This window comes from Callorhinus ursinus, unplaced genomic scaffold (assembly GCF_003265705.2).
Source record: "Callorhinus ursinus isolate GAN/ISIS: 27379988/994484 unplaced genomic scaffold, GSC_fseal_2.0 scaffold19, whole genome shotgun sequence".
NCBI classification, from domain to species: Eukaryota; Metazoa; Chordata; class Mammalia; order Carnivora; family Otariidae; genus Callorhinus; species Callorhinus ursinus.
In genome coordinates this window covers 5,667,616-5,683,978 of record NW_027397081.1, presented here as the reverse complement: position 1 = coordinate 5,683,978, position 16,363 = coordinate 5,667,616, and the positions used below count along the sequence as shown (strand labels likewise).

Below are 16,363 nucleotides of genomic sequence, written 5' to 3'. Positions count from 1 at the left end.
AGTCATCTACGTTGAAACAATCACAACAATGGCTGCCTCAGGAAGGAGGCAGGGGTAGGGCTGACGGAATGGGCATGAGGTAATTCTCAAGGATGATGAACACATGGTACATCCTAACGCATGTTAGGCGCATGTGTCAAATCTCACAAAATTGTACACTTAGGATGGATGCATATGTCAGCATGTAAATTTTATCTGAGAACATAAATCAACACCAAGGTCAATTAATGACTGCATGCTGAAGTGTTCAGGGAGTAAAAGTTACTGGTGCCTGAAACAAGTTTTTTAAGATTTTATTTATTTATTTGAGCAAGAGAGAGCGAACCCGCAAGTGTGTACACAAGCAGGGGGGCAGGGCAGAGGGAGCAGCAGACTCCTCACTGAGCAGGGAGCCCGATGCGGGACTCAATCCCAAGACCCTGGGATCATGACCTGAGCTGAAGGCAGACGCTTAACTGACAGCCACCCAGGGGTTCCCTGAAACTTCTTTTGAAATCCATTTAAAAAGCTGAATGATGGATGTACAGAGAGATACATATTTGATAAAGCAACATAGTGACAAAAATTTGAAAATTTTCATTAAAAAATGCTGGGAGCAGGGGTAAATGAGGAAGACCTTTCTGTATCCAAATGAAGAGATTTTGAAGACACAGTGTTATGTATTTCACACATTTCACAATGTATAAAGAAAACAAGACAAATGCCTCTTAAACTATGTCAAGTTACTATAATGTTGTATGACCCAGGTATCTTCCACTGTAATATCACTCAACTTACACAGCTCAAAAAAGACAAAATGAAAATGATTAAAATAAATTCTAAAAAATTACTTTTCATTTTTTTTAAGTTAACATTTTTTTTTTTAAGATTTTATTTATTTATTTGAGAGAGCGAGAATGAGAGACAGAGAGAGAGCACATGAGGGGGGGAGGGTCCGAGGGAGAAGCAGACTCCCCGCTGAGCAGGGAGCCCGATGTGGGACTCGATCCTGGGACTCCAGGATCATGACCTGAGCCGAAGGCAGTCGCTTAACCAACTGAGCCACCCAGGCGCCCTAATTACTTTTCATTCTTAAGAAAGCTATTTTTCAAGTATTTTAGCATTATATATAAATTTTGTTTAAAATAGCAATTCTAGGTGTTCAGTCAGTTAGGCAGCCAACTCTTGGTTTCAGCTCAGGTCATGATCTCGGGGCTGTGGGACTGAGCCCCACCACCAGTTCTGCACTCAGTGGGGAGTAGGCTTGGATTCTCTCTCTCTCCCTCTGCCCCTCCCCACTCCATGTGCTCTGTAAAATAAATGATAAATAAATAAATAAATAGCACTTCTTGGGGCATCTGGGTGGCTTAGTCAGTTGAGTGTGTCTGACTCTTGATTTCAGCTCAGGTTATGATCTCAGGGTCCTGGGCTCCAGCCCCACGTTGGGGCTCCCTGTTCAGCAGGGAGTCTGCTTGAGAGTCTCTCTCCCTCCCCCTCTGCCCCTGCTCCCCCCAAGCACGTGCACAGGCACACATACACTCTTTCTCAAATAAATAAATCTTTAAAAAATGTATCGATTTTTAAAAAAAGATTGTATTTATTTATTTGTCAGAGACAGCAAGCACAAGCAGGGGAGCAGCAGACAGAGGGAGAAGCAGGCTCCCTGCTGAGCAAGGAGCCTGATGCGGAACTCGATCCCAAGACTCTGGGATCATGACCTGAGTTGAAGGCAGAGCTTAACCAACGGAGCTGCCCAGGTGCCCCTAAAATAGCAATTCTTAGCTAGAAATTATATCAAAATATTTTTCCAATTAACCTTTATTGCTTCGTACTACTCTAAAGGTACTATAACTAGCTCAGGTTTATCAATTTTTAAATTTATTATTTATCCATTTTAATTCATTAAATTTTGATTTTTTAAATGGCAATATACTTACATTAAAACTGACTGCCCTCTTTTATTATGGTGAACTGAGTTATATTCTATGCTTTTATATTAAAGTAACTTTAGTGACTAACAAGGAGGAAAAACAATCACGTAGAGATTCTGAAAGATTAAGAACATTTTTCTACTTAAAAAAATAAGATCAACATTTTTGGTCACCAAAGGAGATAATATGAAATTAAAATTTGAGACAGTTTTTAATATTCAAAGGGAGCAAAAACCATAAAAGTAAAAAAACAAACAAAAACAAAAAACCAGCAACAAAAATCAAACCTAACAGATTTAGGATGATAGGGCACAATGCACACCCAACACTCCAAAAAAGTTAAGAATTTTAAACGTGACTTTTAAAAACTTACCCTTTCTGCTTCAAAGGTAATTCAAGTTTAAATATGGTAGCATCATTAACAACTGCTTTATATGCCTGCAAAGAATTTACAATGAAATGAACATTAAATATTTAAAATAGTTTGATATTTTATTTTATTTATTTATTTTTAAAGATTTTATTTATTTATTTGACAGAGAGAGACAGCGAGAGAGGGAACACAAGCAGGGGGAGGATCAGAGGGAGAAGCAGGCTCCCAGGACCCTGAGATCATGACCTGAGCTGAAGGCAGTCACTTAACCAACCGAGCCACCCAGGCGCCCCAATACAGTTTGATTATTTTAAAGGTGTCTGTGGCCTGACAGAAATTTCAAGTCCTGACTTTAGCATGCTCCCTCCCACGTCAGAACCATCATTATTCTCTAGCAGGGTCTCAGAGCTGCCTGACAACCATACCATTGTCTCTGTGCATGCACTCTCCCAGAACACACTTCACACATCATCTTTCCCTTCAGCCTCCCACATTTCCTCCCCCAGGGAGACGTGCAGCTGAGGATGCGGCTCCCTATTTTGCTAATAAAACCAAAGTGAACAGAATTCCTCCGATTTCTTTTATGTCATCTTTCCCTGTCCACTGTTCCTAGGCACACAAACAAAGCGTTATTTAAATCTTAACATTCTCTTGCCTTTGCTCACCTCCAGCTCCTGCGTCATTTATCTCCCTAAGCTAAACTTCCTGGACGAATTACCTAACACATGGTCTCTGTTCTCTACCACCATTCCTACCGGAAAAACCCTCCACAACCAGGCTTTTGCATCACTGCTCAACCTAATAGTTCTTGCCAAAGTCACTCACAACCTCCATGCAGAAGACAATGCTTAATCCCCACCTTACCAGACACATCAGCATTTTATTTTAATTTTTTATTTTTATTTATTTGAGAGAGAGAAAGAAATAACGAGAGAGAGAGCACGAGCAGGGAGGAGAGAGAGAAGCAGACTCCCCAGTGAGCAGGGAGCCAAACGCAGGGCTCAATCCCAGGACCCCAGGATCATGACCTGAGCTGAAGGCAGACGCTTAACCTAAGGCTGAACCACTTAGGGGCCCCATCAGCAGCATTTTAAACCAGCACATCATGCCCTCCTCCCGAAAGTGCTTTTTCTACATGTTGTCTACAACACTGCACTCTCCTGGTCATTCCGCTCACTCTGCTCTCTCTTCATGAAAGCCAGTTCTTCATCTTTCTCATAACCAAACTGTCGGTGCCCAGGCCAGTCCTTGGATCCCTTCTCTTTCCCATCCTCACTCACTGCACTGGTGATCATGGCCAGCGTCAGCACTTTAAATGCCATCCATATGCTAAAGCTCCCAAATTTATTATTTCAGGTTGTATTCTCTCCCCTATACACCAAGCTTGACATTGCCACACAGATGTTTAATAAACATTTCAAAGTTAACTTGTCCAAAACTGAGTTCCTCATCTCCTTATGGCCATCCCTCCCAAAACCTGCCACCTCTCCTATCATCTTCCCCATCTCAGCAAGCATGTGCTTCTAACTGATCAGAACAAAAATCTGAGTGTCATCCCTGACTGGTCTCTTTCTATCACATTCTACACCTGATTCATTAGCAAAGCTTGTGTAGTTTGTCATAATCATTATCCAACCGATTTTGATTACCTCTACCAACTATCATTCTGGGCCAAGCCTCCATCATTACTTTCCTGAATTACTTAAATAGGTTCTTAGCCAATATTCTTACTTCTTCTCTTGCCCTCCCTTCAGTCTAGTCTTTTTGCAGCAACCAAGAGGTCCTGTTAAAATATAAGTCATATCCATTCTGTTCAAAACCTTCCAATGACTTTCAATCCTACTCAGGGTGGAACTAAATTCCTTACCATGGCTCAGAGTCTTATCTCTGACTTCATTTCCTACTCCTCTCCCCTCCCTGGATCCACTCAGGCCACAGTGACCTTTTTCTCTTTTGTTCCTGGAATATGCCAAGTAGATTCCTGCCTTACAGCTTTTGCATCTGTTGTCCCCTTTTGCTGCATACTCTTCCCTCAGACAGCCACGTGACATTACTTCTTAATCACTTTTTTTAATTTATTTGACAGAGAGAGACAGCTAGAGAGGGAACACAAGCAGGGGGAGTGGGAGAGGGAGAAGCAGGCTTCCGGCTGAGCAGGGAGCCCGATGCGGGGCTCGATCCCAGGACCCCGGGATCATGACCTGAGCCGAAGGCAGACGCCCAACGACTGAGCCACCCAGGCGCCCCTCTTAATCACTTTCAATCCTGATTCAAGTGCCCCTCAACGAAGCCTTTGCTGGCCACTCCATTTAGTATTTCGAATTAACTCATATTACCTCCATCCTCCCTTAATGCCTTTCCTACTCTCTCTATCTATCTACCTACCTAAAAATGGAGTGAGAGAAAAAAAACCCTACTGGAGAAAGTTGATGGTCTTTTTAGAGTTACAGAAAGAAAAAAAAAATCTAACTTGGGAAATAAGAAAGATGGAAAGTGAAAAAACTGATTCTAAATTCTAGTGATAGATTTATGACATTTAAAAAGATAAAACCTGGGGCGCCTGGGTGGCTCAGTCGTTAAGCGTCTGCCTTCGGCTCAAGTCATGGTCCCAGGGTCCTGGGATCAAGCCTCACATCGGGCTCCCTGCTCAGCGGGAAGCCTGCTTCTCCCTCTGCCTCTGCCCCTGCTTGTGTTCCCCTCTCGCTGTCTCTCTTATCAAATAAATAAATAAAATCTTTAAAAAAAAAAGATAAAACCCTGGGGGGCTCAGTCGGTTAAGCGTCCAACTCTTGATTTCGGCTCAGGTTATGATCTCAGGCTCGTGGGATCGAACCCTGTGTGGGTCTCTGCACTCAGTGGAGAGTCTGGGATTCTCTCTCTCTCCCCCTCTCCCCCCCGGCCCCCCCCCCCCCATTCTCTCTCTTTAAATTAAAAAAAAAAAAAATCTTAAGAAGATAAAACCCTAAGGATAATACCATGGTTCATTATTATCCCGTATTAGTAAGGACAGGAAAAAAGGGTCAGAGAAGCAGGATGAACGTGACATGATATGAACGTGACATGATACCCAGGAGTCCTGTGAAAAGGGCAGAGGGCAGAAGGATCAACTCTGCTCGAGGGCAGGACGTGCAGGGAGGCGGGGTACCAAGGACATTCCAGAAGTGTGCTTTGAGGGGGGTCTTAAAGGGTGGATGAATAGGAATTCAATATTAAAAAAACATTCTCCAAAAAATGAGGGAGAGAGAAATTTTCTAGCTAGATTCTAGTTTGTAAGCATACCCAATTCTTACAAAAACATGTAACAAACCAAATATAATAAAAACTGTTGTCCTCCAGATAAAAAATCAGAGTTGCTACTTTTAGTTTATAATTTAGTAGCATAATGGTGCAAGTTTCTTTTTAAAGTAAATTATGACAATACTGTTAATATACAAGAATATATACCTTATCTCTTGCAGTAAGAAATCGCGGATCATCTTGAAAAGCTTCTTTGACGAGTTTACTAAATCTATTAAATAATGTAAGTAACTGCTCAACGTACTTCTCAGAGTCCTAAAAATAAAATGTTTTATACTCAGTTGAGTTTTTTAAAAAGAAAACAATACCAAAAAATGAAAAAATATAAACGAAATTTTAATACACTATAGTTCCAAAATTTGGGAATTCTCTGAAAAACCTTTTTCTTGTTATTAAAAGGCATCCCAACATTACTGTTCTGTCATCAATTACTATTTTAAATACCCAATCCCGCATTTAAAGAACAACCCTGACGCACATCCACCAAGGACACTCACAGTAGTAATAGTTTCAGCAGCTGCTACCATATCTGCCAGGCCAGCACTGATGATATGTTCCTCCAAGTCTTTCAACATTGGCTCTATCCCATTGGGAACTTTGTCCATCAATGAAAACATTAAATGTAATTCTGAAGTGACAGAACACACTCATGTCATCATCTGATCCATCAAAATAAATTTCTCTTTGATTTGTATCTTGGGTCTAGAATGCCTAAGATAGTAAAAGTCTGGAGAAATATTAGTTGGAAATTGAGAACCTTAGTAGTATTCTGTGGGTATAATTAAGAGTTGTTATAATAAGTACTATAACTTACTGATCCACCTTCTCTGACAAAATTTATTTTTAAAAGAAACTCTAATTAAAAGTGATCACACAGCACAAAACCTAACTCCTCTTAAAAGGTGAGTCATTTGACCTTCAACTCAATGGACTATTTTATTTTTTAATTTAAATTCAATTAATTAACATATAATATTAGTTTCAAGGTACAGGTCAGTGATTCATCAGTCTTATGTAATACCCAGTGCTCATTACAACACATACCCTCCCCGATGTCCATCACCCAGCCACCCCATCCCACCTCCCCCCTCCCCTCCAGCAACCCTCAGTTTGTTTCCTAGGATTAAGAGTCTCTCATGGTTTGTCTCCCTCTCTGATTTTGTCTTGTTTCATTTTTTTCCTCTCTTCCCCTATGATCCTCTGCCTTGTTTCTTAAATTCCACATATCAGTGAAGTCATATGATAATGGAGTATTTTTAAATCTAAGAAGTACAAAAATTTACGCAGAAGGGTAGTGTATTTTATAAGGTAGATACAATATTGAATACATAGCACCATATCATCAAGTGGCAAAAAAAAAAAAATCACATCATCAGACTATCCAAAGTGATTATAAAAGTGTATTAGAGATAATATAAAACTGTATTCATAGGGAATTTTTCAGTTTATAAAAGCACTTTCTCCTGTTATACCATTTAATTGATCTTCACAAAAATCTTACTGCACAGAACTGGTTACCACTAAATAAATTCTTTTGAAGGGAACCCAACACGGATTTAGAAATAACTCTATTTGGCCTAGCATACAAAAATCCAAGTATTTCATTTATGCCAATGAGCTTTTTACTACAAAATTACAAGTGCATGAACCTAAATGAACTGAAATACATACTTTAAATGCAACTAGAGATTAAATAGGACCTTTGCAATTATACACAATGAAACCTGGACAGGAATACACCGAAATGTTAAAAGATGGGTATTAAGGAGGGCACGTATTGAATGGAGCACTGGGTGTTATACGCAAACAATGAATCATGGAACACTACATCAAAAACTCATGATGTAATGTATGGTGATTAACATAACATAATAAAATAAAATTTAAAAAAAAAGTTATCTCCAAGTAGTTAGAAATATAGGTAACTTTTACCATATTGGTTGTAATGCACTCGCAACCTCCCAAAATATAACTTTATTAAGAAAACATGTCTGTAATAAAAAAGTACACTTGCAGAAATCTTAAATTATAATGTATTTTAGGGGAAAGGGATAAAGATCATTAACATGGAGTGTTGTATTACTTTCTAAAAATATTCGCCACAAAGTTCCACACAAAAGTCAAATACCTAGTTCTAGTCTCTCCCAAATGTTTATCATTTAAATGAGTCTTTAAAAGCAGAGCCTTACATCTGAGAACAAACTGAAATCTACCCCCATCCCCTACACACAAGTATAGATACCTAACAGTGGAATGTTTAAAATGTAAATTTATAACCTTCTTTACAGTACTGCTGTGTTAAATATTTTATCATTTTCTTTAAGCACAGTTTACTGTAACAAATATACCTATGCAGAAAAGGATGATCTAACAACAACTTATTAAAAGTAATCAGCTTCAAAGATACCCTCTTAAAAGATTATGAGAACTTTATGTGATGTTTTACCTACTTTCAGTTTCATTTCGCTTGATCATGCCTTGGCACTCTGCTAAGATAGTCTCTTTAAAGGATGTCACCAGGGCATTTACACAGCATTCCATGAGCTGAAATATATCAAAAATTGGTCAAGGCTAATATAAGCACAAACCTACTCCACCCCACTTTGCCTTTTTAGCTCCATAAAACCATACTGTTCAACAACAGCAAAAATTAAGTATAATGAAAGTAGATCTTACTTACCTTCGCTACAGGAGCACTGAAGATGGATACTCTATACTAGTTTACCAAGGTATATTTACCCCAAGAAAAAGGCTACAGAACTTACATTCTCTTTAGAAATTTTAATAGAAGTCCCCAAGGAGGGGAGGAAAAAAAACTGAAAAATATACAAAACAAAATGAAAAAAATAAACTTTGATGAATTCTTATCTGGAGAGAACATGTGTTAAAATTAGATTCTAAAATTCTAAATACAGTCATTCGACAAACCATCACTGGACGCCTACTTCGTGCAGGCAGCAGAGAAGTGGTTAGGAGACAAAGAAGACTAAGATACAACCCCTGCGTTGCAGGAGGAGCACTGTCTAACAAAGGCTAGGGGAGAAAGCAAACATAAACTAATAATACAACTCGGGTAAGTGGCAAAACACACACACACACACTCATACTCATGCCCAACAAACGAGAAAACAGGCAGAGCAACTAAATACTTCGTGGGGTAGTTAAAAAAGTCTCATCCACAAGACGCCATCTAAATTGAATCTTGAAAAATAATTACAAGCCCAAAATGGATTGAGTATTCTAGGAATAAGAAGAAACTGAATATGGTAGGCAAGAGACAGAGAGTGGAAGAGAAAACGAGAAAGGGAGGCTGGAAGCAGATCGTAAAGGAAAAATCTATGGTTTGGGATTTTTATTCTATAGGTAGGGTAGGGAACAAAGAACCAAAGGTTTTAAACATGAGATAAATGCAATGAAGGTCTACTCCCCCTAAGAGCAGACTGGTCAACAAGGCTGCTGAAATATTCCAGGTGACATGGCCAGGGTCTGGTGTTCTAGGCGGTCCTCAATAGAATCCACCCACCCCACCACTGCTCCCTCATGTAACAGAATTACTTATTCTTCTTGCAGGCATCAAGTAAAATGAATAGGTCGTGAGCACTCAAGCACAGTACACTAAGGCTGATATGTATCTTCTGAAATAAAGATCATCTGTCTGTACTAAGGAAGGGAATTATGTGTGTCTTAAAAGTTCTTTGTTAAAAATTCTCCTTGGAATTGACATAATGCTGGCAATGACTGAAGCTAAACTTAGGTAATGGGGATTCATTATATTCTGCCTGCTTTTTAAATGTTTAAAAAATTTCGTAATAAAAAGTTTTTCTCAGGTCCCTTTCTGAGAATTATGCTAACAACTTTAAAAACCGTGGATGTCAATTTCCTAGAGAAACAATACACAAAACGTGCTTGAGAATTTCTGCCTTGCCAAGGTGGGAAGGTCTGTCCCAACTCCTGAGTAATCTCCCCCGGTACCAGCTCGGGACCACACAACTGAGCACTCCTGCCCACGGCAGCGAGGCCAGACTGACAACAGGTGAATCTAAATACATTGAACTCAGGGGGAAGAGAGAGAACGTGCAGTGAGAATGAGCCCCAAGCCTCTGTCCCTCCATCCCCAGTTTCTATTTCACTGAAAAGTCACAGCTGTGTGACTGGGTAGGAGTCCAACTTCTGCAAATCCCAAAAATCCAGTGTGTGTTTCAAGCTGTTGTTCTGAAATGTGTTAATGGCTGTAACCAGCTTTCTTTAACAACACAGAACAGAATGGAAAAAAGCAGAGTATGTCATACATAATAACAGTGAATATTATTTCGAAGAACTTTTGTTTCAGATATGTGCAAATAAGCAGAGTGTATACTAAGCCACAAAATAAGATGCCTTTCTTATTGTGGGTTACAATGAGGATTAAAAAGAGAGGACAAGATAATTGAAGAAACTAAGCAGAATCTAGTAAGTCTTAGATGACAGGAGCTAGGGAGTCTGTTGAGGCAGTTTCTGGTTTGAGAGGCTTAACTATTATAATAAGAGGTATCTTTTAATGAGCACTTAGTCTGTACCAAGCATTGTGCTAAATGCTTTACATACATTATCTTATTTAACCCCCATGACCGCCTTAGAAAGTAGATATTTAACACATAAGGAAACAAGCTCAGAGAGGCTAAGTAACTTGCAAGTGTTACACAGTAGTTAGTGTCACATGAGGCCAGGTAGGTGACTCCAAAGACTACAACTTCTGTTACTACATTAACAGAGCGAGTATACATTTAGCGATGGCTACATGCTAAGAACTGAGTTAAGTGCTATAAGGAATAGAGAAGTATAAAACATGGTTTATACCTTCAATAATCTTACAGTCCAGCTGGGGACATGTAAGTACACATCTAAAAATCTGTGTATAATTCTCATATAACAGAGATACATTGAAAGAAGTTCAACTCGCAAATAAAGCAAAGATGTGGAAATAAATACATCATTATGACACTATAAACTTCACAAGGACAGAGACTAATTTTGTCCATAGCTGTGTATTCATGGCCCCACAACAAAGCAGTCTATAATTTGCTACTAAATCTAGTGGTAGAAACAACAGGTACAGTGGAATTTCAAGTAAGAGGAAACTGATGAAGTCTACAGAATTTGCAGTGACTTTATCACACGATGGACTATAAGGATTCTGTAGGATTTAAACAGGCAGAGGAAAAGTAGAAAGTAAAACATTAAGAAAACAAGTAAAAAAAATTCATAAAAATGAATCCAAGGGAAAAAAATGGATAGGAAGAAATTTAAGAATAAGGAACTATTTATTGGAGTACAATGAGTCTTGCTGGACAGTATTAAGTTAGAAAAATAGGTCAGAGCCAAAATATGAAGAGTCTTGAACATCAGATATAAGAAATAATGATACTATGGTTTCTGAATAAGAATAATGAAAGTGAGGGCGCCTGGGTGGCTCAGTTGGTTGGGCGACTGCCTTCGGCTCAGGTCATGATGCTGGAGTCCCGGGATCGAGTCCCACATCGGGCTCCCTGCTCGGCGGGGAGTCTGCTTCTCCCTCTGACCCTCCTCCCTCTCGTGCTCTCTTTCATTCTCTCTTTCTCTCAAATAAATAAATAAAATCTTTAGGAAAAAAAAGAATAATGAAAGTGATGTTTATGAAAGATTAGCCTGAACTCAAAAAAGAAGAAATATAATTGGTCCATAATAAGAATAAAGATGTCTAGCCTTAATAACTTTTAAAGGCACGTAAATTTTCTTTTTAAATCTACAATACTAGATTGTCACAATTAATAGACTGACAAAACCCAGATTAGCAAAGATAAACAGGCACATTGTTGATGGGAGTAAGAATTACTGCATTTCGGGGCGCCTGGGTGGCTCAGTCATTAAGCGTCTGCCTTCGGCTCAGGTCATGATCCCAGGGTCCTGGAATCGAGCCCCGCATTGTGCTCCCTGCTCCACAGGAAGCCTGCTTCTCCCTCTCCCACTCCCCCTGCTTGTGTTCCGTCTCTCCCTGTCTCTCCCTCTCTCTCTCTCTCTCTCTCTCTGTGTCAAATAAATAAATAAATAAATCCTAAAAAAAATTACTGCATTTCTGAGGATCGGTTTGGTATTACGTAGCTACTTGTAAAAGGTGCATACCCCTGGCTTCATCATTTCCAGTAAATTCCATTCCAAGAGAATGCCCCATGTGTACATAAAAGTGTTAAAAAGATAAAGGCATGTAAGGATGTCCCAGGAAGTAATATTCATAAGGAATAAACTGTAACAATAATTAAAATGCCCATTAGGTTAGGTGTATTTACGAAATATGTATGATAAAATACAGGCATTGAAAGTAATGTTACAATACACCTCTGTGTTATATAGGGTAAAATATGCATGACATCGTAAATTTCTTTGAAATGATAAAAGGAAGGAAGGAAGGAAAGGGAAGGGAAAAGAGAAAAGGAAAGGAAAGAAAATGGGCAAAAGGAGCAAGAAAACAGAATAAAACGACGCTCGCAGCTGAAACCAGAGGCTGGCTGTGGGGGCTAGGGTTCGCTGTACTATTTTCTCAGAAACACTTTTGTAAATATTTGAAAACTGTCATACCCAGGCTTTTATTTTTTTAAGTAAAGAGATTAATTATGCTCTAAATCCTTGTGAGATGAAAAATCCTTTAGAGAACTATTTCACTTGAGCAAAGAGAAGAACAGGAGACTGCGTCGTGGTTTTCCCCTTGTTGCAAATGAGTCTTGTCTTAACAAGAGGGTCAGCTCCGTGAGGGCAGAGACCATGCTACTCCTTTCATGTTTCTTTCCCATCATTTACCAAAATACTACATAGTCAACCCTAAATATATACTTGTTATTTGAAAAATATGTCTCGAAGGGAAAGGGTAGTGATAAACCATCTCTCTCACCTTGTATTCCCTGTCTCCTTTTGCTAGCTTCCGTGAAGAAAAAAACTTTTTGCCACATGCCATCAACTCCTGTATTTTGCCTGAGATGAGCACAACTTCTAAATCCATAGAAATCTCTCCCCAGAGGTCTGCAAGGTGAAACACTTTAACTATCAATGTGCTTGATGTTTTACCTTCCTCTATAGCAAAACTCTTCAAAGATGATGCCTGCCATAAAACACAGCAGGCACTCAGTATTTGTTGAATGAATGGATGTATAGGTCTGTGAAGATGAAAGTGGGACAGGCAGGCTAATTGATGGAGTAAAGTCCCTCTTTTACTGGTATTCAATTTGCACAATCAATTCTACTTCACTGAAATTTACTACAAAGCAACAAGAATGGTTCTAATTTTCGTTATTTAAATCTGTACAAGTAATAATTTGCTTTAGCTCAACTATAAAATAGGAGGTGAACTAAAAATTATCCGAGGTTTCTCCACTTTACGACTTTACTGTATCATTATAAGGTCTTTAACCATATAAGGAGTCTGTAACGTATTCAAGAATTATTTTATTCTATGCATGGTAGGTTATTTTCAAAATTAATTTCCCTTGGCCTTTTTAGTTTGGTTAAGATTTATTTTACCATTATAACTAGTGGTACTTGCTTCATTTCTGAACTATTTACTATTTACACAGTAACTATACAGAGCAATGAAAACTCAGACTTACTCACCTTGACTTTTCCGAAATCACCCTCAATATATTAAGATACTAAAGGTTAACAAATACTTACTTTAATGTTAATAATCTATGACTTGTGACCTGGTTGCTAACTCAGTTTTTTTAATCAGTGTTTTGTATGGACAGTAAGATAGTTCCTATCTGTCTCAGAATCAGCAACTTTCTCCAAACCTGAGCCCTAACAGTAAAAACTACCAAGCCAGTGTTTTATTAAACTCTGACAACACACGTGGGCGTTACCCCATTTTACAGTTAGGAAAACAGATTACAAAGACTGAATAACCTGCCAAAGAGCACACTGCTGGTAAAATGACAACAAAGGGATTCAAATCCTCATCTGATTCTAACATGTATGCCCCTACCTACTATATAACACACTCCTCGGTCAGTGCCTTGGTCACTGTGAAGAGATGGAGACCTGCCACCACCAATCCATTCTTGATTCCATTACTCTGCTGTATAAATAATCCATTTTATTTTAGTGTCACTCTGAAGACAGGAACCAGATCTATGTTATTACACACAACTCAACTCACACAAGGCCTAGCATATTTTAAGTGCATAATAAATACGAACTGAATGCCCTCAGGAAATGCCAAGGTATGTAGGACAATCACCTAAAATACGAATAGCCATAGAAAAACTTTTAAAGTTATTTTAGTTTAAGTCTTTTTCTCACTTTTTTCTTATTATGTTTCACCTTTTCCTGTCAGTCATGTCTCTTCAGCAGACAGCTCGAAGCCTCTCCTGGTTTCACACACTGCTGCTCATGCGCTACAGGACCATCCAACGATAATCAAGCTTACGAGAATTGTGTGCATAACTAGATCTGAGTGGGGCTACGTGGCTCTCCCATAAGCAAAACTAGAACCGCGGGCCTCTAGGCTTCTAACCCAACACTTAGCCGCTCGGGACTCTTGGACTGACTTTTCAGGTTCTCCACTGAACAGCAAGTAGCTCAAGTTGCTATAAGGGCTGTCCTCTGGATAAGTCAAATTCTTCTATATCATACATACTTCAGACACATACACACTGACACTGAAATACGCTCGCACACGTGGGCAAAGACACACACACAAAGCATCAGACCCAGGCTTGGGCCCTCAATTTGAGCTGGGTCAGTTAGAGCTAGGCTAATTAAAACCTTGGAGCCAGACTCTTGTCTTCATTCAGGTCACACACCGAAGGAAAAGCTAATCATGGTCACCAGGTCAACAACAACAACCAAAAAGACGAACAGCTGTGGAAGATAACAGAGCTAAGAGTAGAAAAACACACATGGGGAAAGTTCTCACAACGTTCCAAGTTCCTAAATCCAGATATCCTTCATTTTAGTGTTAGCCTTGCACTTTCCACACTGGATTTTACATACTAACACATTTGCCTTTTTTTGTTTGAGATGGGTTCCTGCTCCTCGCCACCAAGAGTGCTACCTACGTATGTGTAAGTGCAATACATATATAAAAAATTATGTATCAAACTTTGCAGCTCTTCTTTATACACCCCCAGAGTGCTTAGCATTATCCTTAGGAACTCAGGACCCAGAACTGGACTTCATTAGAAGCCCAGCTTCACCAGGTCCCAGCTGTCTGAGGCCAATCTCCTACAGTTTCTGACCCTCAGTTTCTTCACCTGTAAAGGAGAAACAATGACGGCACCTGCCTACTCGTTCTCCCTTTGAAAGACATCCTGAATCCCTCCACTTATATATCCGTCTCCACTGCCATCAACACCTCTCATCTCAATTACAGTTGTCATCCAAACACCCCACTTCAACACAAATGTGAAAATCAGATCACAGCTCTCTGCTTAAAACCCTTCAACAGCCCCCACCTCACTGAGCTCCTGCCCCCTCCCCTCACTTACCACACCGTGGCCACACTAACCTTTCTCTGTTCCTGAAACAGGCTAAGCTCATTCCTGATTCACAGCCTTTACACTCGCTCCTCCCTCCACTTGGGAAGCTTTATCCCAGATCTTCACAAGGTAACACCCCATCATTTGAGTCTCAGCTCCAGTATCACTTCCTGAAAAAGACCTTCCCTGACCATATTCCATAATGCAAAGGCGACAGTAGAAGCATTACCAGCACCAATGCACTCTCCACGGCATTCCTCTCTTTTATAAAAAATCACCTACACTGGGACACCGAAAGGACTTGGTACATACTTCCCTGGGAGCGATTAAAAATATAATCAGCTGCAGGGGCGCCTAGGTGGCTCAGTCATTAAGCGTCTGCCTTCCGCTCAGGTCATGGTCCCAGTATCCGGGGATCAAGCCCCGCATCGGGCTCCCTGCTCAGCGGGAAGCCTGCTTCTCCCTCTCCCACTCCCCCTGCTTGCGGTCCCTCTCTCTCTGTGTCTCTGTCAAATAAATAAATAAAATCTTTAAAAAATATATATAACCGGCTGCTTGTACAAGCATAAAGATTTGAGAGACAAACGAGCTGAGACAGGGCTGAACAAAAGGAAGAAGTAAAACTCCACCATTTACAGATAACAGTATATTTTATACAGAAAACCATAAAAATGCCACCAAAAAACTGTCAGAATAAACAAATTCAGTGAAGCTGCAGGATATAAAATCAATATACAAAAATCTGTTACATTTCTTTACACTAATTACAAACTGTCACAAAGAGAAATTAAGGGGCGCCTGGGTGGCTCAGTTGTTAAGCATCTGCCTTCGGCTCAGGTCGTGATCCCAGGGTCCTGGGATGGAGCCCCACGTCGGGCTCCCTGCCCAGCGGGAAGCCTGCTTCTCCCTCTCCCACTCCCCCTGCTTGTGTTCCCTCTTTTGCTGTGTCTCTCTCTGTCAAATAAATAAATAAAATCTTTTTTTTTTAAAGATTTTATTTATTCATTTGAGACACAGAGAGAGAGAGAGAGAGCATGAGCGGGGGGGGGGGAGACAGAGGAAGAGGGAGAAGCAGCCTCCCTGCTGAGCCAGGAGCCCGACATGGGGCTCGATTCCAGGACCCTGGAATCATGACCTGAGCCGAAGGCAGACGCTTAACCATCTGAGCCACCCAGGCGTCCCTAAATAAATAAAATCTTAAAAAAAAGAGAGAAATTAAGAAAATTCCATTTACACTTGGATCAGAGAGAATGAAATACCTAGGAATAAACTTAACCAAGGAGGTGAAAGACCTGTACACT

General features: G+C 39.9%; 1 protein-coding gene across 1 annotated transcript in view; it reads right to left on the bottom strand.

Moving 5' to 3' along the window:
- CUL5 (cullin 5) overlaps positions 1 to 16,363 on the bottom strand; it is a 103,743-nt gene that overhangs the window by 21,522 nt on the left and 65,858 nt on the right. Inside the window, exons 4-8 of the mRNA XM_073904055.1 lie at positions 12,482 to 12,820; positions 8,031 to 8,124; positions 6,078 to 6,208; positions 5,728 to 5,835; positions 2,284 to 2,348 (exon numbers count right to left, since the gene is read on the bottom strand). Coding sequence (XP_073760156.1) covers positions 2,284 to 2,348; positions 5,728 to 5,835; positions 6,078 to 6,208; positions 8,031 to 8,124; positions 12,482 to 12,820 — 737 coding nt within the window. The remainder of the gene's footprint in view (positions 1 to 2,283; positions 2,349 to 5,727; positions 5,836 to 6,077; positions 6,209 to 8,030; positions 8,125 to 12,481; positions 12,821 to 16,363) is intronic.